This window comes from Acanthisitta chloris, unplaced genomic scaffold (genome assembly GCF_000695815.1).
Source record: "Acanthisitta chloris isolate BGI_N310 unplaced genomic scaffold, ASM69581v1 scaffold42260, whole genome shotgun sequence".
Lineage (NCBI taxonomy): Eukaryota > Metazoa > Chordata > Aves > Passeriformes > Acanthisittidae > Acanthisitta > Acanthisitta chloris.
The window spans coordinates 1-27661 of record NW_008652981.1 but is presented as its reverse complement, the minus strand read 5'-3'; the positions used below and the strand labels follow the sequence as shown (position 1 = coordinate 27661).

The 27661-nt window shown below is 34.2% G+C and overlaps 1 protein-coding gene across 1 annotated transcript; it reads left to right on the top strand.

Moving 5' to 3' along the window:
- LOC103806328 (neurobeachin-like) lies at window positions 1-26607 on the top strand (the record flags this gene model as incomplete). The annotated part of the gene is made up of 14 exons (XM_009079016.1): window positions 1-63; window positions 167-264; window positions 1975-2067; window positions 5171-5279; window positions 7307-7388; window positions 7602-7725; window positions 8056-8248; window positions 8506-9528; window positions 13575-13792; window positions 15232-15385; window positions 21784-21792; window positions 24081-24261; window positions 25315-25445; window positions 26500-26607. Coding segments are annotated over 14 exons (2586 nt in total), but the record flags the coding sequence as incomplete, so codon positions are not given.
- Between the last annotated feature and the right edge of the window lie 1054 nt (window positions 26608-27661).

Here is a 27661-nt window from a genome sequence, read left to right as displayed (position 1 = left end):
GATCGAGGAGTGAAAGAAGATGAACTGCAGAGCATATTAAATTACTTATTAACAATGCATGAGGTACATTTCTGTAATTACCTGTAATTTTACTGTAACCAATTGTACCAGCTGTATGGGAAGCTTGCTGTTAGTTTGTAGAATAACACTGATGCTTGTCATACAGGATGAAAATATTCATGATGTGCTGCAGCTGCTAGTGGCACTAATGTCCGAACATCCAGCATCCATGATACCTGCCTTTGATCAGAGAAATGGGATACGGTAAGAGTGAAGTGAGAAAATGCCTTAAAAGTAGTTCTGGTTTTATTGCTCTGCAGTTTCATTCTTTTTCATAAAATATCACACTGATCTTTCAAACACCAATTTTATTAACTTGGCCTTTATTTTTTGACAAAGTTAGTGCTTACAGTAAGTTGGAGGGAAAAAAATTCCACTTAAAGTTATCATTATGATATTTCAAGGTAAATGTACTGTTGTACTTGCCTCTCAATCTAAAATACAGTATGTAATTAACAAGATGCATCAAAAAGCCAAGTGTCTATCTCAGAAAATTTTTGAATACTCTTTCTTTGTATGTTTAATATAATCTGGAGAGAAGAAGAAAGCAAGACAAATTGTTCCCTACCCTCTCAAATTCTCTCTGAAAAGAGTGGAATTCATATGTTTATCTTCTTGACAATGGCAATAATAACTGATTATTCCCAGAGAAGTGGTATTTTTGTTGGTTTTTTTATGCTTAATTTTGTAATAACATTTTAAAATGTTAATAATTTAATATTTACTATGGAATTTTATTTTGTGCTGCTCTGAAAATACTTTGGAAAATAACAGGGAAAAGGGGAAAAAAAGCCCCACAATATCTATTAGTTGATAAATTCAAGCTTTATTTTGCCAAAATGCGAAGACCTTTGTACAAATTTGTGTACTTAAAATTGTTTGAATTACAATACTAGTTGAAGGGAAGGCTCATTGTACTCATGGTTAGGACTTTGTTTTCTGCCTATAGTTTGCATTCAGAGAGAATTGTATTTCTGACAGCTTTTGAAGAAGGGTAAGACTGATCTGGAAGACTGGAGACCTCTTTATGTAACATTTGTGGTACTAATATTAAGACTGCTTGATGGTGCAGCATTCAAAAGTCTGTGTTAGAAAAGTCAGGAGAATGCACAGAATTGTAGCATTAAAGTATTACAGAAACCTCACAAAACCACAGCAAACTTTATATAGAATGTGGAGGTTCATCTGCTTAGGTTATCAGAGGGCAAAAGCCTTGGAAGTCATTTTATAATGGCATAAGTCCTTTCAAAAGACGAAGATCTTGTCTGCTAACAAACTCTTTAGTGGAGAAAGACTAGAAGGTGTGGCTAAAAGCTGAAGCTAAGATAATTGAAATGGGAAACTAAAATATAAATTGAAAAGGAGGAAGGGTAATGTTTCTGTCTCCTGGTGACTTCAGATCAAGGCTGGTTTCTTTTCTTAAAGACTGCAGAATTTGTGTTTAAACCTACCATATTAATTAAATATGTGGTCATTACATGAGTTTATTTTTGAGGCCTTTTTTTAATCCAGCATTTAAAAACAGAGGGTGTAATGAAAGGAGATTTTCATTAGCATTCAGGTGCTCCAAGAAACTCCAGGATATAACCTATGTGTTCCACTCTGCTTCCCTTGTCTTAAACTACAACTGCTCAGACTGTCTTTTATTTGATTGTTCTGAGATTAGAAGTATAAGATAAGGTGTCACTTTCTGATATAAAACATTGAACTGAACCAGAAAACACCATGTCTCCAACCTCAAGAATTGATAGTGAAACTCTTACACTGCACTTGATTCTTTCAGTACATCCTGCCATTTTGCGTAAATTGCTATTTTTATTGTTGTTTCTTAACAAATATCCCTGTGTGGTGAAATACAATCTATATATGTGATGTTTAATAATATGTTTGTTGAATTTGCTTTTCTTTTTTTAGAGTAATTTATAAGTTATTGGCTTCCAAAAGTGAAAGTATATGGGTGCAAGCTTTGAAGGTCCTTGGATATTTTCTTAAACACTTGGGTCATAAGTAAGTGTGGTTTTAAGATTTTTATTGGTGGAGTATTTAAGTTCACAATTCTTGTCTTTTTGTCATGATTGCTGTGTATTCTTTGACAGTCTAGAAATGATTTAAAATTGTTAGGTTTTCTGATTAATATTTTGCACAGTTACCTTTATACATTAGGATAAAATGAATTTTTCCAGTTAACTTGCATTACTGTGATATTTGAAAAGATGAATTGATTGTCTTCCAAATACATGATATGCTTATGTAAACTCAAGTCTTAAAACAATGGAAAAACACTTCCAAAAAAATTGAATAGTCAGCTATAGTTAACAAGAAACATATGAGTGTCATAAAAAGAAAACATTTCTGGAATTATCAGTGTATTTGCAATAAAAGTTTTAGGGCAGTACATTTAAAAAAAGCCTTAGAAGGATGGGAAAATGAAATAGAAAAATATGTTACTGACATGGGAAAGTTTAAGAAGGAAGAGCAAACAAATCAAGCAAGTGGTGATTAAAAAAGGATGTAAGAACATATCTCTGTGCAAGAAATACTCACATATAAAGTGTGGCAGCAAGAAATAATCACATTTTAAAAGAACTGATGTCATGATGTTTAGTCTCACCTTCCATATTATGGTGTCAAGAAAGCATTAACAAGCATGCAATGCCATGTAACCTGCTGCTGCTCACTTTTCCCTTTCTACATGTGGTGTTAAGCTTCCTGCTGGGATTAGCCCAAAATGGCATTTCAGTGGGAGGTTGTGCAGTATAAAAATTAACCACATGCTTCACAAGAGACTTGATCATGTAAGCCTCCTTAGGAGGGAAAGGAGGTAGGAGCCCAGCCAGCGTGCAATATTGCTAGACATGCTTTTCTCAGCAAGATCAATAAAGTATGACTGTATAATTGAAAGACAGCTGAGAATATGCTCCTAAATGGGATTTTTCTTTTGGGATCCAGCAAGTCAAATAGTGTTCTGGGAATTAATAAAGCAAATTGATAGTCCACTCAAGGATCTTCAAGGGCTTTTCAAATGTTACTTACAAAAAATCATTCACATTGATAGGAGTTGGATTAAGTAAGATACACCAGATGAAGTTTTGGCTTGTCAGAAGCCTGGTGTGTCCAGATAAGTGCATTTGTTTAAAATATTTATCGCTTATCCAGAAAATCAAGTAGCAAGCTATGTCTGTGGAACATTACAGAAAAAGAAAAGTGAGATTTTTCAGAAGCTGAAATTTCACTTCCCAGTCCTTAGCATCTACTTGCAATTATGCTTATATCAGTATAGTTTCCATTGTTAAGTGAATTTACGTACTTAGCACAAAATTATCTTTGTTTTTCCTGTAATTGGAGTCATTGAAATACACTCAAATATTCCATGTAACTTTCAAAGACTTTTTTTAAATTTTCCGAGCACTGAACATCTGTAAATGTGCATATTTTATGTAGATTTCATCAGGTAAAAATTAGTATCTTACAGCTAGTGCTTGTGAGGTGTGCCTATTTGTGCACATATAGATGTGTGCATATATGGATAATTTTACAAAGTTGAAGTCAGCTACTGGAAATCTTAAGCAATTATGAAGTTATAAACTACATGAAATTATAAAGCACTTAGATTTCTGTTTTACAGTACAGGAAACAGGCATTGTATTTTAATACACTGAAGCAGAATTGCATAAAGAGATGTCACATTATTTATGAAATCTGAGCTGCTGCAATATTACTAACAAATGTATTGCAATTACCATTGCTGTAGCTCATATATATGCATGGCAGATGAAGCTATAGTATGAAGGTAATTGAGTCTCAGGAGAAGTGACCACTAATGTGTTAGATGAGAGGCTGAATAACTTAATTGATTTTTCTATGTGATCTGTGATGATAGACTACTTTGTATAACCTTAACAGTTGACAAAATCCTGTTCCCTTCCTTCTCTGCCATCTCTGATTCTTTCTATGCCACCACTTGAAATCATAGTCCGTTATTTACTTTTGGGTTTTATCTGCACACTTAAACCTTCCAATAAATTTCCACTTTCATGTGCTAAATCATAGCTTACAAGTTTGAATACCTGTAGGTTTTTGCATAAGTAACTCACAAATTCCCTTCTGTGCACAGAAGAGTACACTCTGTTCTCAGTTGTTACCATTCTCTTTTTTGGTTATTTGAAAATTTTAGCATAATGTATTAATGTCAAAAGTTCTAGAATGAATCTATGTGATTTAAATCTGTGCAATTTTCATGAAAAGACAGTTTCTTAGCTTTTGAATGCATGAATTTTTCAGGAGCTTTACTGTACTTTATCTTATTTAATATTTTTCTGCTGCTTTAATATAGATTATTGATTATTTTGAATAATGATTTTATTTCATACTCCTTATAGTAGTATGTCAGTTTAATGAGAACTAGTCTATTTATTATATTAGATCCAATTTTTAAAAGGCATGGTTTGGGGACAGATGGAATTCATTGATCTGATCTGCTTTCTTCTCTGCTTTTAGAGATTTTAGTAGTTTTTTATCCTAGATATGAAATTTACTTCACTTGTGGAATTTCATAACTTTTCATTATTTTATTTCTCTTGCATTGCAATGTGTGTTATTCCAGGGTTAAATTACTTTGACTGCATGACAGAGTGCTATAAAAAGAGAAAGACAGTATGGATAAATCTGTATGTGTTAGTATTAGTGTTGGAAAATATGAGATTGGATAGTCCTGAGTCCTTGAATGGCAACAAAAGGTGTGTTCTTCAGTGATCACATATTAGCCAGCCTGTGAGCATCTTGAACTTCTTTACCCTGAGTAAGACAGAAGGGGATTACTTTGTCTTTTTCCACTGTGAAAATCATGCAGAGTGAGAACAGTGTGTGATTTACTTTATGCAAAAGTACATCCTAAATACAGCATTGCTTTCTGAGAACCTTAGGCATTGCTACAACCACATTCATCTTGAGCAGTACCTTAAATGATGTTTATTTCCTAGTATTTGCAGAATAACATACTTGGGAGCTTTATAGTACAACTTCAAAATATTTGGCTTTTGGGTTTAATTTTGTTTACTTGAAATGTTCAATATGCTTGGCATTTGCCTAATGTTTTTGTTTTCTCTTACAGGAGAAAGGTTGAAATCATGCATACTCACAGTCTTTTCACACTTCTTGGAGAAAGGTTGATGCTGCATACAAATACAGTGACCATTACAACATATAACACGCTTTATGAGGTACAAACTGTTAAACATAAAAATTGTCATCCCTACTGTAAATATTTTGCCTTACAAATATCTGTGCCTTACACTGTCTTGATTCTCAATACTTTTGAGAAACTTCTAGAAATATTAAGAATGGATTTTTTGGTTCACAATGTATTTTGCTGTGCTTTAGATGTTTTTATTACCAATGTCATAATTTATACATAGGCTCTGTAAAAATTGCCACTTGTGATGGAAGAGATCCTGCTGTTTAAAATGTTCATCACTTTCCACACACACAAAAAAAGTTACTGCAGGCCTCCAATTGCTCTTCCTCCTCCATTATTTGGAGGAGTTTGTTTCCATTGAAATTGAATTGGTCAGTGCTGGAGTCAGGGATGCCTCCTTCTCTTCCTATTTCTTTTTCATGCCATCCCTTTCAAGTTTGCAAAAATTTGAAAAGTGCTGTTTTTCTTTTTTAACTATGCCTAGTGATAACTGAACACAGCCACTTTTTTAGCAGATGCTGCTTGAGGCCAGTGAGTATGACCTCAGAGCATTCAGCTGTTCTACCAGGTTCTTGTAGAAACTTCAGTTTTGATGTTGAGCAGTTTTGTTAAAGCAAAATGTTGACTACATCAGGTTGGTTGAAACCCCTGTCTTCATGCCTTCAAATGCATGTTCATGTCTAATCTTGAGTCATATCTAAAATGGTGACATAGAATTGTATCTCTTGAAATTTCTGAAAATCTTATGCACTAGAAAGAATTTTAATTTGTTTTTGTCACAAATATATGTAATGGCTAGGTGCTCAGGATTGGTTCCAGAAAACACACAGAAGACTAAGAGAGTGCTTGGTACTTAGGGTTCAAAGTCTGAGTGATGTAGAAAATATTCTTCTATGATTGTGAAACCGTAAACATCATCTATTTGCTAGTTATTTGGATGTCAAGCTATTTTTTTATTGCACATATCGAAGTTTATGTTAGATATGTTGTTTGACCACTTGAGTCTCACAGCCTAGTTCCTTCATTCAGTTTTCTGAGAACTTCTGTGATTGGTATTCTCAGAAAATACATAACTCATTGACAAAATCATAGTCCTTGTGGAGTTCAGCATCCACAGACATTTACATTTGAAAAAATAGCCAGAGGAGGGGAAAAAGGAGCTAAGAGCAATAAGTACAGAAGATTTGCAGATGAACTGATGCATATGTTTTCCATGTTCTCTCATGAAAAGGCATATTTATATGCATTCTAGTTAAAATATCAGTATGTAAAGACCTATTCTAAGATATTGTTTTATAAGTGACATGGTTTTGATTATTTTTCAACGAATGAGCTACAGTTCTGCTTCAAAAATAAATCTTGATAGTGAGATTACTCTATTTTGAAATGCATTTGCTTGAATGTACTCCTGTATTAATATCTTTGAGTTTTAAGCTTGTTCCTAAAAATGAAGTTACATACACAGATCTAGTGGCAGGTACCCCAGGGTGAAAGGTTTGTGGTGTTGCCTCAATATAGATTAATTAGTTTGTCATGTACAATTCATGCAAGAGGAGAATGCTCTGTCTTCCTCATTATGTGAAGCCCTGGTATTTTTCCTGTTATGCTGTCTGTGACTCCTCCTCTTTAACAGCTAGAGAAAACCAAACCCACTTTTAAGAATTATTTGGTTTAGTTATGGATGAAATGTATGAGAATAATTTTTGATGCATAGAGCTTGTGAAAGAATTTTTGTTCTGTGAATGTATAACACTTTCAGAAATATGAATAAAATACCATCTTTAAAATACCATTAGTTTATATTTGCTATTTATGTCAACTGACTAAAAGGTTAGTTAACCAGCCACTCTACTACCATGAAAATCTTGATCCTTCCGTAGAGGATTTGCTTCATACCATTTTTCAAGAATTAAAATATTTTAACAATATTTTATTCTATCATAAAGTTACAGTGTGGCTATTGTAAATGTTCTTAAGAAATTTAAAAATGAACAAAGAAATACTGTAGTGTTTTATTAAAAATGGTAAAAGGAAGTTAATATTCTGTTTTAGATTTTGACAGAACAAGTATGCACCCAGGTTGTTCATAAACCACATCCAGAGCCAGATTCGACGGTGAAAATTCAGAATCCAAGTAAGGACACCATATTATGTTTGTATGATAAATGTATCACCTAGAGGTTGTGGGGTTTTTCCAAACAACGTGGTTCAGGATGTAAGAACATTTAATTTGGATATCTTAAATTCATATGGTTTCAGTTGCTACTTACATTAGTTGCTGTCAGCAACTACTTCTTTTTTTAAACATGGTTAAAGTGCTTTACATAACTAATTTATTCTTTCAAAGTGATTCTTAAGGTGGTGGCAACGCTGTTAAAAAACTCCACACCAAGTGCAGAGCTGATGGAAGTTCGACGCTTGTTCTTATCTGATATGATAAAACTCTTTAGTAATAGCCGTGAAAATAGAAGGTATGTCACTAAAAATATATTTCCTCATCCTCGATTTGTAGGTAATAGAAATCTGTTATACTCTGTGTAGAGTTTTATACTATATCATAAATTAAATATATTTAAATCAAATTTAATAGGTTTGTGGTAACTTTTCTTAGTTTGGCAACTAATACTGGATTCTTCTGTTTAGAATGCACTTTAAGTTTTTGTTCCTACTGAAGTATTTTTAAGTTTATTCCTACCATTGGATTGTTGTTCAGAGAAGATGTTCCTCCCATCTTAACCATCATAATGTTAAAATAAAGAAGCTTTGTTTGGATACATTTTGACCTAATTATTTCACTTTAGATGTTTACTTCAGTGTTCAGTGTGGCAGGACTGGATGTTTTCTCTGGGATACATTAACCCTAAGAACTCTGAGGAGCAGAAGATCACAGAAATGGTTTACAACATTTTCCGTATTCTCTTGTATCATGCAATAAAATATGAATGGGGAGGCTGGAGAGTGTGGGTGGATACTCTTTCTATAGCTCATTCCAAGGTAAGAAATGGCTCGTGCTTTTTTTTTCAATATTGGTAACTCCCCCAAAGGGACTAGCTGTATAGTAATACAGGATGTAAAGTGATTTTGTGCCATCTGGTGGCTATGGCCATTCATGTCAAGGTGGCTTTTTCTTTTTTTTTTTTTGTCTAATACTTCATAAGCTGTATGTAATATGTTGTTCGGTTTCTTGTTAGTTTTTGTACAAATTCATGTAGCATATATTCGTCCACATGATCTGTTCTTTTGTTTTTAAGGTTACATATGAGGCTCACAAGGAATATCTGGCAAAAATGTATGAAGAGTATCAAAGGCAAGAGGAAGAGAACATAAAAAAGGGGAAGAAGGGGAATGTGAGCACCATCTCAGGTCTTTCCTCTCAGACAACAGGAGCAAAAGGTGGAATGGAAATTCGAGAGATAGAAGATCTTTCACAGAGCCAAAGTCCAGAAAGTGAAACAGATTACCCTGTCAGCACAGATACGAGGGACTTGCTCATGGCTACAAAGGTGTCAGATGATGTGCTTGGAAATGCTGAGAGGCCAGGAGGAGGAGGAGTGCATGTGGAAGTTCATGACCTTTTAGTTGATATAAAAGCTGAAAAAGTAGAAGCTACTGAAGTAAAACTTGATGATATGGATTTATCACCAGAGACACTGGTAACTGGAGAAAATGGTGCACTTGTAGAGGTTGAATCCCTTCTGGATAATGTATACAGTGCAGCAGTTGAGAAACTCCAAAACAATGTTCATGGAAGTGTGGGTATTATTAAGAAGAATGAGGAAAAAGATAATGGTCCATTAATAACTCTGGCTGATGAGAAAGATGAACCTTCTACTAACAATACCTCATTTCTCTTTGATAAAATACCTAGTCAAGAGGAGAAACTTCTACCTGAACTTTCAAGTAATCATATTTCGATTCCAAATGTGCAAGAGACACAGATTCATCTTGGTGTAAATGATGATTTGGGATTGCTTGCACATATGACAGGTAATGTAGATATAACTTGTGCTTCAAGTATAATAGAGGACAAGGAGTTCAAGATTCACACAACATCAGATGGAATGAGTAGCATTTCTGAGAGGGAGTTGTCTTCATCATCTAAAGGATTAGAATATGCTGAAATGACTGCCACAACTCTTGAGACAGAGTCCTCTGGTAGCAAAACCGTACCTAGCGTTGATGCAGGAAGTATAATATCAGATACAGAGAGATCTGATGATGGTAAAGAAGCAGGAAAGGAGATACGGAAGATCCAGACAACAACCACAACCCAGGTAAATTTCAAGTAGCCATGTATGTGTCTGATGTAATCACTGTTCATTGCTGCAGGATAAATTAATAGTATGAGATACAAGAGATGTTTAAAGTATATTTCCTCAATTATATGAAAAGTGTCCACCTTCCAAGCCAATTCGCTTTGAAAATGCCATAATGTATAAGGGTTCTGAAGTCTGTATAGAAAATATGTATTGCAATTGTGGATGCTATAGTTAAAAGAACTTAGCTGAGGGAACCTCTCACCCCTTTTCTGAAGTTCTTCTGAACAGATTAACTGGTACTCTTAGAATTCTCCTTCAGACTTTCTTGATAGTATGTCTTAAATTAGAAATATCTACATTTTACTGTGAAGTGTACACATTGAAGGTTTTTTTACTCTTGTTGTACCATTTTCAGAGTGTAGTCTCACAGCACTTTAGTACACTGTCTTTCCTCCTGCATAGGAATGCTGGCAGAAATTATCCGTATATTTGATTGTAACACAAGATTAGAAATGGTTTAGGGATAATAGAAAAAAAACTGTACTTGATTTGCAGACCAGAGATGATTAATAAAAAAAGAACAATCTACTTTGTTCTTGGAGATCCTTTCTTGTCTAGGTCTCCCTCTGAAAAATTCTGATAAATGAGTATTTTTGTGACAGCCGTAGCATTCAGAAAATGGGAAGGCCAGGGCAGAAGACTACTCTTTGAAAGAATTTGTACTCTGTATACAGAGCAAAATATGGGATAGTTTTTAACTTTTAAAACACAGGATTCATTTCCTCACTGATATTGTTCAGAGTCTGTAGCACATAATGAAGAATTTTTTAAGGATGCTATCAGGTGGAAGAATTGACTACCTTCATTATTTTACTACCTGACTGTATGACTAGTATGTACACTAGTATTTATCCTCTAGGATTTTAAAATCAAGCAGACTTACTGAAACTATGGAAGGTGAAGCAAACATTAATTGCAAAAATTGCTCTGCCCGTTACTATGTAGTGTGTACTAAATTTTGAGAATTTCAGATATACACTCAAGTACTTTGAAAGTACATATCATCTGATGAAAAAATACAAATCAGCCTGCCCACTTTGTTCTTCACAGTGACAATACTTTCAGAAAACCTTCAGTGAACGGACATTTTAATTTATTTAAACAACCCATGGTTTCCAAATCAGATACCTTCCCTTACAAAAACCCAACAATAACGAAAAGCCCCAAAACCAAACCACCACCATCAAAAAACTGGTTTTTTTCAAAGCTATGAAAGTCCTCATAACATCAGTGACACCCTATCAAGCATTGTCTAGGGATCCTTATATTTAAAAACATTCCGTGTAATAAGGAAAAAGTCCTGAAAGCTCAAAATGGGAATATTATTAGCTCTTACTACTAGTTACCATCTTGTTTTAAGTCTTTGATTTTAAGATGTTAATACCACAGGAAATGACAAGTGGAATGAAAGGGAAATAGCCAGAAAAAAAATACAGTCATGGATTTTTTCAAAATGTGAATTTTTGTTTAAAGAATAAAAGACAAGTGAAATGCTAATATTCATTTACTACATACATATATGTACCCATGAACAGAGTAAATTTGTAAGATAAATCTTTAATGAAAAAGGTAATCTGACAGTACTAGCTACTTCAGAAAATCCTGTTGGTGTGACTTTGGGGTTTTTCTGGGGTTTAACCTATTTTCTTGATGAATTTCACCTGGAGCAGTTGAATTATAAAAATGTTAATTCCTTAAGGCTATAGTTATTTGTTAGGATTAAAATGATACATGAATCTGAATGAACTTTTATCAGATCATTGTCACATAGGGGAAGCAAAATGCTTTCCAAATACATTTATTCTTAGCTACTTGCACAATTTCTAGCATATCATCTGGATCTGCATATTACCTACAAACTGTGTATACTTCAGGACTCTGACTCTGAGTTATTTACATCCCTTGATTCTCCACATACTACTTAATTTACAATTATTTCCCACTAAAATCAATTATAAACTGCAATGGATGGATTTAAGTATGTAGCCATTAATAGATCTTTTAAATAATTTTCCTAAAAAGAATTATCAACTGTGAAACCAGCAGAATTGTTACTATCTTCTGATCCCTTCTTGTAGTGTTTTGAAATACCTTGCAAACTCAAAGCTGTTTATGGTTAAATATTTCTTCTAAAATGAAGTTAACCTTATTAAAAAAGGACTGAAATATTAAATAAATTAAATAAATTAAATATTTAGTATTAAATAGAACATAAATGGAGAATTATTGTTTTCATGAGAAATGAGCAATGTCAATTTTAGCATGTTTACAGTGGAGCTGGAGATTGGAGTTTTGATTGCTGCATGTGAGGTAACTGCCCCATTAGGTCTGATCTCCTTGAGACCACTGAAAACTCTGAAAAGTACTTAAAGACCAGCAACCTAAGTGTAGGCAGTTGGGTTTCATGCTTGCTTGTGCAGTGGCAGTGCACTTCAAATCCCATTCTTTGAAATGCAGTAGTATTGGCTAGATTAAAGCTCTCCTGTTACAGTGCAGTTACAATACTGTTACTGCTGCTGACATGACAGCTATCTGTGGTAGTGTTCAAAAGAGAAAAAGTGATATGTGATTGGAGTTGCTACCCTCAAATTCTCTAAAAACAGATCTACAATCAGCTCCTTGCCTTATCAGTAAGAAGTAAGCTGTCTTTTCTTCAAATGGACTGAAAGAAAACAAGCAAACAAAAAAAAAGCCCAACAGAGATGTGAACTACTGCTTACTTCTAAGAAGAGTAAATGCATTTATCAATAATAGATCAAATATTGAAGAATATAAAATTTACTCTTCCCTAGGTTCCCACCTAGAAAAGACTGAAAATAGTTTCGAAACCACTATACACAAGTTCATGCAAAAAAAAAGCCAAACAAAACCAAAAACCTCATTTGGAGATAACTCTAAGAAAAACATAGGAAATGAAAATAACAGTAACAACTTTGGTCCCAAATTGAATGAAGGAAACCTTGCTCTCAAAATGCTGACTATCGGAGATCAAAATCAGCCTAAAGGTATAAGAAGCTTTTCAGCTCAACCCCAGTGCCATGGCCATTTTTACACTGATAGCACAAATGTTTTGTCAAGTTCTCTTTTGTTTTTAAATGTCCAGATTTAAAATAGTATGGTGAGATTGGGAAATAAATATGTGAGCAAAGCAAGTATATTTTATATTTTGTCAGTTTTTAACTAATCTAAAGACACTTTAAAGTAATTTTAAGGATCAGACTTTGTATTTTTCCCTTTCAGAGATATTGTACATTTTAAGTAATTTTGCAGTTATGAATATTTGCCTCAAATTCAGTGATACTGTTTGTTCTCTACTACTTTTCCCTTACTGTATTCTCCATCATATCCTCTATGTGTAGCTTTACTGTTGTCTTTAATCATCAATAGAAATACTCATGACTTTGTAGGTATTGAAAGGGAATGAACTTCACATCTACCACCTCTTGACAGAATCTTAAAATTGTACCCAGGATCCATAAAACTGTTAATGAATTAACAAAGTGTAACAAAATTGGCAAAATGAGATTCGGGAGACAAGACTTCATTCTTTAATGATCTTGCTAAAAAGGCTAGATAAATAAAATGCTTTTGACAAATGAAGAGCTGTCTAAAAGTACACCCATTCCTTGAGCCATCACTCTGTAGTTTGTCTATGTTTTGAGTCAAATCTTCAAAGAAAATTGTATTATCAACACAAAACGTTGTTTCCTATAAACAAAATCTTGTCACTCCTGACTGTTTGTGCTGCATTTGGTCTTTTCTCTAATACTTCAAGTGAAGAACCTGGTAATAGCTATAAGGGAGGCCAACCCTAGCCCCTCAGCACTGATCAATTTGAATTGCAGCAGCTCATTCACTAAAGGATACTGCCTGCCTTGGAATATCAATATCTCCTGTAGTTTGTTGCTGAGTCGTTTTAGCCAGTCTCTTCTCAAATTGTGTTGCATCTAAAAACACATTGCAACAAGTCAACATGATTTTTGAACCTCTTGTTGATGTAGGCCGTACAGGGTCGATCTGTCACCCAGCAAGACCGAGATTTACGTGTTGACTTAGGATTTCGAGGGATGCCAATGACAGAAGAGCAGCGACGACAGTTTAGTCCAGGTCCACGCACAACTATGTTTCGTATTCCTGAGTTTAAATGGTCTCCCATGCACCAGCGGCTCCTGACAGACTTGCTTTTTGCACTAGAAACAGATGTACATGTTTGGAGAAGGTAAGTGATTGCTTCTTCTTTATCTCCTGATTAGTGTTTTCTATCAACATGAAAAAAATGAGATATGTTGTAGAGGGACTGATACTGGGACAGTGGGAAGAGAAAGAGTTGGTGTTAGCTGAAGTGCCCTTCTGTATGTTCTATGTTCACTTTTCACCCCTTCCCAGCCCTGTTTCTCAGGTAACAATTTCTGTTTTCTTGAGGGATTGTGTAACTCATACATGCCTAACTAAACTGAACTGTTCTTCCAGCTTATTTTTAGTATTAGAATTTATTGTTTCTGTTCCAGACAGAAGGCTTGTGTATCTCCTAATAGCCATTTTCTTATCTGATCAATTAAAAGAGAGCTTCTCTGCCTGCAAGCCTTATAAATACAACCTCTTTTCTATAACATTTTCCAAAGAAACTCTCTATTGACAAATTTTCTTTTGCATGCCAGCTCCTGGTTGGGTTTAGTCGTGGTGGTTAATGTTATATTTTATGAGAGCAATGTGTTTTCCTAGGATTTTTGTACACATTATTAGAGGTACTCAGTAACTATAATGCAATAGACACTATTTAGTTTCCAGGGCAGAATAGTTCATTTTTCAGAAAACTTGAGCATAGTTATATCAAAGGACCAATTTGGTGAGTTGTTCTCTGATACTCACTTGGAAACAGATAATTTTGATGTTTTTCTTTTGAACAAATATGTGGAAGGCGGTTTGTACTTGGTGTTTAAGTAATGCTTGAAGATTAAAGTTCAGATTGTATATTTTCAGTTGAAGCCTTTAATTTTTGTCTACTGGCTGACAAAAATGTTGGTTTGGGGAAAGGCTATACTTATAGACTGAGTATTCCTAAATATTTTCACACAGGGGTTTTATATTTTGAGGCAGTGACTGTTTCGTGGGACAATTTCTCACCAATTAGGAGTTGCTGAGATTTCATCTCATCTTATTAGCATCTATGGCTTGCCCAGCTATTGTTATTGCTAAATCCAATATCAGTTAATAAAGTTAATATTAGATCAAAGTATGACCATGTTATCAAGTTTCTCCTTTAAAACAGTAGCAGGTGTTTTCAAGGGTACTTCAAATGGCACTAGTGCAGCATAGTGAACTCTTAATATTAAATAATTGCTTTCATGCTGCAGAAACAACGTGATTGCTTTCATTAGAACTCCCTGTGAAGTGAAGTACTGGTTCATGGGAATAAAAGGTTATAAGCCATTGTTCTCAACTAGGTATCTGAATCTAATCCTGTGTGAAAATAGATAGCAATCAGTTTATTCATTTGGTCTTGTTCATATTTTTAGACAATTTACATGCAAAGTTTTGTAGACAAGATTTTGCCTTCATGTCAAAGAAACATTCACGGTCTGGTTGAAAAGAATAAATTTATCTAAACTTTCGTTCTAATTGTTTGTTTTTAATCCATCCTTTCTTCTGTTCTTGCAGTCACTCCACAAAGTCTGTGATGGACTTTGTCAATAGCAATGAAAATATTATTTTTGTACACAACACAATACACCTCATTTCCCAGATGGTAGACAATATTATTATTGCTTGTGGAGGAATTTTACCCTTGTTGTCAGCAGCCACATCCCCAACTGTAAGTACAATATTTCCACCTAGTGGTCATATTAGAAATTGTTGTTAATAATGCAAACCATTATTTGCAGCTGACATTTCTTCTTTAGGGACTCCTCTCTGCTAATTCCTTCAAAAATTTACATTTATAATCAAAACTGTTAAGCTTTGATATACAGTGTTTACAATAGTTTGCATTGGAAATGCTAATTTTATCAGGGAAGTAGTACTAAGTAAGAATAATATTTCAGAGGTATTTAATACTTCATTTAAAGGGAAGACCATTAAGATAATGGTTACTCTAACAAAATTGCATGATTTATGATGGCTACTCATTGATATTCATGAATCTGTTTTGCATGGCTGCTATTTGTTTGCATGCCAAATGATACCAGAAGTCGTCCCCTCACTACTTTGTTTATTTCTTCCTTCAGTAGGTCCTTTCCCCACCTTTTTAAAAAGAAAAAAAATCTTACATTGAAAGTAGTTGATATTTTTATCCACTCCAATTTTCTTGGGAATTTGTAAGATTTTAACTGATCACAGGTCAGGCAGGCAGAATAGCTTCATGATAAAGGAAGGACTATTTTGTAATTATCACATTGCTGACAACATTACAGTATTTGAATGTGATGCCTTGTCTGTGCATAGAATTATCTGTGGTGATTTCTTTCATACTAAATGTTTTATCTTGAGCATCCTGTAAACGTCTGTAGTTAATATTGTCCTTGAATGGGGAGACAATGAGACTCAGAGGGGACAAAGAAGCTCCTCTAGTGGCTAGTAGGCATTGGAGCAACAAATGGAGTTTGGCAGTAAAAGCTCAATTCCTTGTTCTTGCTATTCAGCAACAGTGATTACTTGCCTCTACTGTTACTTCTAGTTAGCTACCTAAAACCCTTTATTTTGCTGCATGATTTTATTTGAAAAGTATGAATGTATGGGCTAGCAATTGGCCAAACATTGATATGACTTTCAGACAGGCAACTAATGGTAAAAGGCTGTCCCCACTATTTGCACTGTGTTAACTGGAAAAATATTTGCTATAAGCAAAAGTGAAATGCTTTAATTGTGCATTGTCGCAAGAATAACATCAAGGTCCTGATTTAGCAAGTGCCTCATTGTAAATATTAACAACTGTGAATGAGTGCACACTGAGACATCTTGAAACTCAGGCTGTACTATCAGCCTCTAGATATAAGGACATTGGGAGGTACCTTTTTTAAACAGACATTTTAGGCATCATTTGAAAGTGGTAATATTTTGACATCTTTTATATAAAAATATAAGACAGGCACAACATTAATTAGGCTGCAGTTCCATTGAATGGTCTTCGTGGGTTTTAGTTCTTATTCTGTTTTATGATACTGCAGAGGAATGGAAATTACTATGGAATAATAATTTTGAGGTCCACCATTGCCCTCTGTTTATTCTGAATAATATATATATATATATATATGTGTGTGTATATAGATAACTGACACAGCTTTATAATTTACACATCCATGTGTTAAAATATTGCGTGTTGATACTGCCTTGCTACAGTAGCAGTGATTTTTGTGCATTGATACAAAAGGCTGCATTTTTCAAATTTGTGTATTTTGCATGCATTTCTCTACTACATGAAGACTGTGTGTATTACTTGATTGCTCAATTTTACCATCTGTTTAGGAAAATCAAATAAAAATGACTTGTAAGATAAAGTAATTCACTAAAAGATCAATAACTGGGTTCAAATTGAATTAATACTGCTCTGTGAAATGTAAAAAAAAATAAAATTACTTTTGGCCCAGATGTACAGGGAGGGTGAGGAGCAATTGATAAAATCACAAATTACCTTCACCTGGAAATAACTATTACTATCTAGATAATGATAATGGCTTCCACCTAGCAGAGACCTTCTTCTCTCCCATTCAACTCCATTCCTGTTCTGTCACTCCCCATCCATAAACATTAGCAGGCAGGTGGATTTATTCATCATTGTGATGGATACAAAGAGCACAACACATCCTTCCTCCTTAGACAAGGTGCTCTCCCTCAATATTGTTCTGAATCACAGTTTTGCAGGGAACAGATGCCCTGTTGGGCATCAGACTACATGTTAATATGCATCATGTGATAAATGAAAAGAAGTTTCATATCAATTATCAGACTTTTGATACTTGTGCATCCTTGAACTGCTGTGAAAAAGTAGATGGATTTCTGGTTCAGAATATATTTCTTCTCAGTCTTGAAAGGGTGAAGGAGTCCAGTGCTAGCAATCAGTTACAAAAGACTCTCTTTCTCTTCCAGTAGCTGTTAATGGGAAGAGAGAAGAGGTTTGAAACTGAACTATTTATCTGACATATCCACTGCATAAAAACACTTAGGGCAGGTCTGATAGTGGCACTTTCTGCCAGAGTAACTCTCAAGGGAGGAAAGAGCCAATAGGGTTTTTTCCCCCACTGATTCAAAGACAGAATGGCTGAGGCTGGAAAGGGGATGATGGAGACCATCTGGTCCAACACCCCTGTTCAAGCAGGGCCAGCTAAAGTCAGTTGCCCAGGACTGTGTTTTGACAGCTTTTAACTGTCTCTGAGGATGGCAACTCCATCACCTCCCTAAGCAACCTGTGCTATTACTCAGTCAGCCTTGGGGTGGAAAAGTGGCTCTTGATCTTCATGTAGACCTTACTTTGTTACAGTTAATTACATTAATGAATGGGGTTTTTTCCACATGATAGAGAGTCTGGATTTTTTGTTACATCTCATGAATCCCTTCCAGCCTCAACTATTCTGTGATTCTGTAATTTAAACTGGGAGTGATATTAGAAGTCCACTGAAGCAGTACTGCTCTACTCTTACAAAAGGAAGCTGTTCACAGGCTACATAAGCTGCCTCACTGGGTCAGCCCAAGGGCTTTAGCTTTCTGCCTCCAACAGTGAATGTTTGCAGCTTACATCAAAATACAGAGGTCTGAGCTAGCATATTGATTGCTCTAATAGCACTTTGCTTCAGCATTTAGGATTTTAACAACTAGAGAGAGTGTCTGGGCTGTCATATTTAATAACCACTGAGTAATTTATCCTTCTAGACTTTATCTAATCTTTTTTGAAGCTACTTACGCTTTTAGCCTCCATAATATCCTATGGCATTGAGTCTGACAAAGCAATTATATAACCTTCAAAGCACTTCTTGTCTTTGTTTTCTTTAAGCCTACTTAAATGTATAAAGTCACTATGTACCTTACTGTTTATGCTATGAAAGAAGTAGTTAATCATGTCTTTATTCAGCTCCATATCATTTATGACTTTGTAGACTTGAGTCTGAATCCATAGCATCTTCATCTTGTTTAGTCTCTGATCCTCCATATCTCTGTTCTGTGGAGCTTTTCTGGGGTGTCAAAACCCTCACATTTTGTAGATCCTGTGTAATGCATATATTCAATTTATCAACAAGTATGAGCTCATTTTACTTAATTACTTCCTTTTTCACTTTGGTGAATGGTGATTCTCCAATATTCCCACTGAAGGCCTTTTGGGCCCATATTGAAATTTTAAAGTAGTAGTTCTTACTTTTTTCCTCCTAGTGTATTTTATTTGTGACATAGGTCACACATTTACATCTGCTTCTAAAAATTAATTTACTTTTAGGTCTGGAATAATGAAATGTGAGATCAAAAAGAGTATAAGGCAGACAGTAAAGGTCATTCCACCCTTTAACTTCAGGGTGATTAAAACAGGGATGTAATTCAGAGATTAGGGTAAATTTCAGGATCCACTTAAAGTGCTTACATGCAGACTAGATTTCTGGCCAATAGAGATCTATTCAACAGAAGCAAATGATTCAACTACCTCTGATGTAGACATCTACTAGATCCTGGTAGAGTCAGTGACTAGAATGATTGTTAACCTGGAGCCGAATCCAGCCTCTTTTTATGAGAGAGCTTACTTGTTTTCTAACAGGGAAGATGACAGACAGAAGCATGTAGTTCCTTTTCTTGCTTTTCTCACAGTCCTACCTGTCCACAGTTCCTTGACTTCAGTGTGTCAGCCTAAGTTCAAGCAAGTGAGGTGTGAGTTCATCCTGGGCTGCTCTTTATTAAACAGTCCTAAATGTCTGTTGCAAAACTCTCATTTTAACTGCTGTAGAGTTACTCGTTCTTATATGTGTCACGTTGCTTCTCGTTTTTTAAAGGCATTCACCTATTTCTCATTAGTAGAAGAGATGCTGAATATTGAATGCTTGAATTAATTAAGTCTATTTGAAGAAAAGAACCAAGGATAAATTTAGCAAAATGACTTTGAGAACATTGGAGCAATTGCAGTTTTGGTTTTTTTCTTTTGTGCAAGAGATGCTGTATTGTGTTGTCTCCCTTGCTGAAAAAGCAGTGCTGTCACAGTTTCTTTAAAAACATGAATGTTGGAGAATTTCCCATTTCAGAAGAATTTTTTCCTCTGCATAGTTTGGATTTCGAGTGAAATGTCAATTCTTCTGGGCTGGGTGGAAGATTACTCCATGAGTCTTCTTCTGTAGAACAGGCAATTTTAATTAAGGAGTTTCCTCGCTATTGAATTCTTGTAACAGAAATCTGCCTTTTGTCATGGGTTTTGGGTTGGGCTTTTCACTTTGGCTTGGTTGTTTGTTTTTTTTTCTAATCCAGACTAGGATGATCTGAATAGAAGTCTTTGAATATGAACAGAAGGGAGAAAAAAATGAAAATAATGGATTTTCTTTACAAACAAACCACTCACAAATCTGTGAGTGACTCAACAGTACAGAGAAGGTTATATGTTTGTATGGAATATAGGGGAAAGCTTACTACAGTTTGCATTAATCTATTCCCACAATTTTTAATATTTCCCTCAATTTCAATTCTATACTACCTCTGTCCCAGTTTATGTAAAAGGACTTGCTTCTAATGCTGATATTTTTAAAGTGTTGCCAATTGAATATATGAAACTTGTAAGGAAAAAGTTCTGCAGAAGATTATTTCTGCTACTAGAAGCTGATTACCAAGTAAAACATTATGTGCAAGCCAGCAATTGGAAATAATCATTGCTTGATACAAGGACAGCAGTTGTGACAAGGACTTGAGGACATTGAGCAGGGCAAAATAAATTTGAGGAGTTTAAATACATGTGACAATTGAGAATAGATTTCCAGACGCCTTGCAATCAGTTTGTTTTTCCACTTATTCTATGAAGACTATAATTCAATTTCTTACTTGCGGAATTCAAAACATCAGGTCTCAAATTGTGATCTGAGTGCTGCTGGTGAACTGTTTACAAAACTCGATTAAACACTTAAAGATGGCCTTATTTAGTCTGTTGATTAAAAGCCAAGGTGTATGTCCTGTGTACAGTGTTAGCATTATCATGTTCAGGACTCATGTGGTGCCACACGTGCTGTGTGATCTATAACAATTCTGAGAATCAGCAGTGGCATACTGGTATGAAAATTGTCAGCTAGTAATTGAGAAATAATACCTGCAGGTTCATTCTCAAGGTACATCCAGCTCCAAAAAGAGGAGGACACATTTAAAAAGTGATTGAGCTTAGTATTTTCTTATCCAGAGGAAATCATGCAGTTCATTTCAGCCTGTTTTACTTTTGTTAGATTAGATTTTTTTCAACTATTTAAATGGCAATACTGACATGTTCTTGAAAATTCAGTTTCTTTCTCTTTATGAAATAGAACCAGTGAAAACTTAAGAATTTACTCCTAGTCCACAGTGATAATAGATAAAGTGTTTCTGCCCTAAAACTAAACCATAAAAATTCAACACACATATTTAATTGTGAACATTGGAATTTCAAGACTAACTCAGTCCAAGAGGCTTGATCTTGAAATCTTTTTCCCTGTTGTTCAAGAGCATTCTAATATCTAGTTTGATATTGGTTTAGGTTGAAGAAATCACACCGAAATGTAATATAATAATGTTGCTTCCATGGAAGGAAGATTATGCATGAAGAACTAAGTTGCTGTTTGTGATTTATATTTCTTTTGTCAAAGTGTTTTAAACATATTTGCCTCCTCATACAAGGATTAACTGCTTTATTACATTTCAGTTGAATGGCTTGTTGTAAAATGCTCATTTCTATATAATCAGCTAAAACATTACTTTGGCTTACATTGCTTCATAAAATTATGTGCTATACAAGAGATATACATTGGTTTGGAAGAATCATTGTTTACATGAACTCCACAATAATACAAGATTTAAAGTTTTCCTTGTGCATAGCTATCTTTTAGAAGTCTTTATTTTCAAATGTTCATGCTGAGCTTAAATGTTTTGCTATCCTAATTATAAATTAAACAAATGTATGATTCCAAGATACTAATTTGTTTCAATTTGCCATGTATTTTTAGTTAACTTAAATAATTTTCTTTTTCTTTTATTGTTGTGGTCTGTTGTCTGTTTTGTCTGTTGCATGTCCAGGGTTCTAAGGTTAGTATTGCTGCTGTAAGTTTCAGTTTTTTGCATTTTCAAAAATACCTTATTTTTGATCATTTAATATTTTGGCTTTTTTTTTTTAATTATTCTTACTATTATTTTCCTATATGATATAGTAGGATGTGAATAGGAATATATTGGGTGTAATAATTAACTTTTCCTACCATATTTCCCTTGAGTACCTTCATGTGATGTCAAGTATGATGCTTACTGGACTGAATACAGTCTGGGCTGTGAGCTAATTTAAGCTGTAAATGCAGTTGTCAATAGAAAAACTCTTTATATCCTGAACATGTTAATTGTATGGGAAACTTGTTGCTGCTCTTAAAGTACACTGAGCAGTCATGAAATGGTGATGAGTTTGCTTTTCAGAGTTCTTGAGCAACATTGCTAATACCTGAAGGCAGCCTGATCAATAACGGTGCTTATTTTAAACACTATTAGAATACCAATGTGCTGTATTTAACAGGTAGAACTGATGGCAAGTTTGCTGTAAACAAACTGTTAGTTCATATTTTTCCTTCCATCTAGCAGAGTTTTAGGGAGATTTGTAAAAAAAAAGGAATTTATTTTCTTTTTAAATTTGAAGTTTGCAAAAATCTTCCTGAAATGCACTGAAGTGTTATATTAAATGAATTTATTACATAACCTGTAAAAATAAAAAAGCAATAGATATTTTGAGAGGCTTAAAACTATGATTGACAGTTGAAATGAGAAAAATCAACAGCAGACAGTCAATCGGCTGCAAGCAAGCCTGATGTTATTTCAAGTATGAGTTCGAAGTTCAAGTTTGTCTTATCACCTATGTATTTTTCTAGCACACTGTTATGGCTAAAGATTTTTGCAAACATAATTTCTTTTGGTGAGTGCTTTCAAAAAGTCGTGTTTCAGTCTGTTATATAAACCCAGCAATTTTTTTTTTTCAAAAAGTAAGAACACAGCACAGATTAAAGAGGAGAGCCCTGGCTAAAGACGTTAGGCTGGAAATCTTTCTTCTGGGAATTGTCATTTTACTAGTTTTCTGATATTATTTGGCAGATCAGACAGATGACAATCCTTCCCTAATCACTCATGTAACTGACATGTTACATCCATAAGAGAAATTAAATGCAGGGGTATCTATCATAGTGGTGACACATGCCACTTTATATCTTTCATCTTTCAAAACAGTTGTTTCCTTAATACTTGCACTTTTATAATTTTGGATGTGAAAATATTTTTTAAAGTAAGTCATGTGTGAGGCTAGTAATTTTTTATGAGTATGGAAATAAGGGAATTTTTGTTTTTCTGTTTTGGTTTTTTTTCCTTTGCAAGGCAATGGCTTTAAGAGCACAACTTTTTAAAAAAATAAATTCTTCTAAGCAAATTAATAAAAATAAACAAGCACAATGAAAGTAGTACTTTCAAAGAGACTAAATTGTGTTCAGAAAGCCTTGCAGTCACAAATCTTCTTGACAATCAATACAAATCAGCCATCTGTAAACAGTTTTTAAAATAGTATAATTCTGGACACAGGCAAGTGCCACACTAAATTCCTGTTTTCAGTTATGCCTAGCTCCATAGATAAAAGTGTTTGAACAGGTATTTATGATTTTCCTGTGGATTCCCACTAAGGAGAGTCCAACACTACATTAGGAAAGAAACAGCCACTCTCTGGGACACGTGAGCTGTATACCATATCACTTGTCAAGTTTTTACTCCCCCCTGTTGTTGTCACGAGGAAGCAAACGTACTCTATTCCTAGCTGCAGGAGAATTAGGCTCTTGTCAGGTTTCTATATGCTGTAAGCATTCCCCGGGCAAATCAATTCATGGAAACTGAGCAAAACTTTCCGTTTTTTCCCACTCCACTCCTCACATTTACTCCTTTATCTAAAGGAACCTAAAAGTAAAAGCTATACAGAGAGTAATGCCTTTCATCTGTTCCCTCTCAGTTTGCATAGTCTATGAAAAAATATAAGAGTATCTCACACCTTTATACACCATGCATTGTTTTATTATCTGCTCATACTTTGTGTTTATGTAATTGCTAATAACTTTTTCATTTATATTAGGCTTTTTCTTATCTATTACAGCATGTAAATGTAAATAATTTTCTCACTCTTCATGCTGTCTTATTTGAATTTCACTCACAGCTTATGTAAATGGTGTCAGTAGGAGATTTTTAAATAACTTTTCAATGTATCTGTCATTAAGCATAACAATTTAGATTTCTATGTATATGTGCTGTCTTTATATTTCAGTTGTGTTCAAACTGTTTAATTCAATTATCTCGTTTTAAAGACTGAATTAGAAAATATTGAAGTGACACAAGGAATGTCAGCAGAGACAGCAGTAACATTTCTCAGCCGTCTGATGGCAATGGTTGATGTACTAGTATTTGCCAGTTCTCTAAATTTTAGTGAGATTGAAGCTGAAAAAAACATGTCTTCTGGAGGTCTAATGCGACAGTGCCTAAGGCTTGGTAAGTCATCAGACAGTACATATTAAATAATTACTTACAGATCAATGATTTATAGATGGATCATACAGTGACACATGTAGGGAAGGACTTGTGGAGTATGATGTGAGAAAATAAAAATCCATTTATTATTGATTTGATACATTTTTATGGTCAATTCAATTTAATCACAAGAATGACATGTCTGAAATTGTTATTTCATATGTATTTCAAGTTGTATTTATTTGGGGAGAGTAAAAAAAATTAAATATAAGGAAGTAAATGGATAATATTTTTTTCTTAAAACTGCTTTGCTACATACATGTTGCGGGTTTTCTTATCCAAGTCTCCATGGATTGGTAAGATAGGCCTGGGATCCTTGTGCAGATGCTGTAGACCTTAATATATGTTGCAACACTATGGCATCTCTCTTCACTCTTTACTATTTGCTATATACTGGTACAATTGATGTAGGAAATTTTTTAAAAATTATGAATTATTCAAACTATATCACTTCATGTGGTGAACATTAAATTTGTACTGTCATCTGGCAAGATGCTGTTTTGCTAATGTTATGTCCCACATATCTTTTCTTCTCTTAAATGGTGAATAACTTTTGTGTTCAGATTGTGTCCTGTTGTTAGTCATACCACTTATTATATCATTGATAATTTTACTGCTCCTGGTATAAAACTTGTGGTTAATTCTCAATTATAATTTTTTTACTCAAATTCTTAATTACTGCCTACTATTTTTTTGTATTCTAGATGTACATAAGTACTTTGAGATTATAAGTGTTTATAGATGATCAATAACATGATCCAACCCAAGGACTAATAATTTTTAAATTTCAGTGTAGTGATATACCAGTTACATAAAGCATTTAGTTGTTCAGCTAAAGAATGAACTAATAAACCACCATAATGCTTTTTTATTACTGACAGAATCTCTCTTGTGAGAACTATGTTGCATTTACTCTTTGGACACATCACACTAGATGTAGAAATTAATTGATGTGCTGCATATAAGAGTGAGAATGTATTCTGATTTGTGGCATTTTCATGTCTTCTTTTTTAGTTTGTTGTGTGGCTGTGAGAAACTGCTTAGAATGTCGGCAGAGGCAAAGAGAGAGGGTGAACAAGACGTCAATAATTGGCAGTAAAGCTCAAGATGCTCTTCAGGGTGTAACTGCATCTGCAGCAACCAAGGTAACCCAGTCTTCAATAACCAGCAACAATGACAAGTCTGAACCACTGCTTTTTAGGATCAGAAAGTAATTGTAACAAACATCTCAATTATTTAGCAAAAACTTTGGGTTTGCTATTAATTGGTTTATGGTAAAAGAATGTGAGTTACTTGAAAAAAAGGAAACTTTAATTCAGTAGTATGACTGGAGCAATTCTAAACAGCTTTTTCTCTCTTGTTTGGTCTGCTTCAAAGAGCGAGTCCCCTTACCTCACATGTGTCATATATACCTGCATAGCTTTTTTGTTCTGTCAGAGCACTTGATGAAATCCTGAAATCACATCTTTGTGGGTGGAACATCTGAGTCCCAGTAACTTCAACAGACTTTTGCATACAGTACTTACTATCTGATTTTAAGAATGAAACTTACTGACTATTCAATTACAGCTTAGTTTTTCCATTTTCATTAATGCATTGTTCATTTTTTTAAACTCATTTATGGCTTTAAGACTTTGGCAATCCTAAAACTAAAATCTGAAAAAATTTGGGACAGCCTGTGGCTAAAATACAACACACTGCATGATGGAAAGGATTCTGTTTTTTGCTACGGTATTTTCATTACTAAATTCAGTGGTTTTTCTTCTCTAAAGAAATTTTCAGATAGCCTTTACAAACTCAGCTCCTTTCACAATATTTTTTCATGAAATCCCACAAAAACATTACATTTTTCACATTGGCACACTCAGTGCAAAGCAAATCAGTATAAAGAGACTTTTAGTTGTTCCGGTATAATTTGTAATACATTAGTATATTTTAAAGGATGACTACTACTCTACACTTTTTTAATAACAGTAGTTTTTCTGTATGTAGTCTGTAATAGGGCTCAGCAAAATTAACATAACTATTTTTTTATATTTTTGTTCAGCATTTTCAAATGTAACACACAGAAATAAAAAGTATGTTGGTAGTAATATATCTTCTACGACTGATGTAATATCTAAAAAGAGATTAAGGTTCTAACAGAAGTGCTTTGATGTTTGGGGGGACAAAAAAAATCTCACTACTTTTTATTTTTAGGCTCCTCTTGAAAATGTCCCTGGCAATCTTTCTCCCATAAAAGACCCTGATAGGCTTCTTCAGGATGTTGATATTAATCGTCTACGAGCAGTTGTTTTTCGTGATGTGGTGAGTAATATGTGCTGTAATTCTTTCTTCTGCAAAATCATCACTTATATTTTGAAAGACATATTGATTGTACTGGAATTATAAATATCCTTCATACATTTCACTTCACATATTATCCGCAAACCATCTGCCTGTGGCTTTGTAACTACCAGCCACTCTCTGCACTGTAAAATCATATTGGTTAAGCTGTTTGAGATTACTTGTTTAACTTGTTTAGTTTACTAAATTGCTTGTTTAACTTGTTGAGATTACTTAGTAATGGTGTTCAACACTCAGCCATGATAATATATTAGCCAAATAATCATAGCCATAATGAATCTGTTATGACCTATGTAAAATTTTATTAGTAGAGATGTAAACTATTTGTCTAACCAGGGTTGGAGGAAGAGTTATTTTATCTATTGCAGAACAGCAGCAAATTGATTTATAAAGAAAATTTTTACTTAAGCTAGGCATATATATACATATAACATATATAAATATATATAAAACTGTTTTTGTATTTTTCTGCAACTGTTTTTAGCACAAAACTGTATTGCAATGTGTTTGTTTTTGAAAGTAGTATGATAGGAATACATGCAAATACATATGTTATATTTAAACATCTCCAACTTGAGTTCAAGTGGATTGAAGTGAGGACTGAAATTAGAAATAGCTTTAAAAAAGAAAAAACGTAGAGCTTGACACACAAAAAATGATCTGTAAGGAAGACCTAATCATCTTGAAAGGGTAAGGTTGAATTTGAGGTGGCAATCTCCACCTGTCACCTATCCATTTAACTAGTGGAGAAGGGAATACAAGAAAACATGTTTCTGGCATTTCTATGAAAGAACTTAATAAGAGCATTTCTAGTTATTTTAAGAATCGAAAAAACATACAGACAAGTTAAGTAACACTCAGAAAACATGGAAAGCAAGCACTGGATTTGAAATAGAAAGTGGATACTTGTGGAATTGAGAGAACATGAAACCACTATAGGAGTAGATAGAAGCTGAAGTCTTAATTCTGTCATCTTGAGTTCTACACCATAATAATAATAACAATAACAATAACA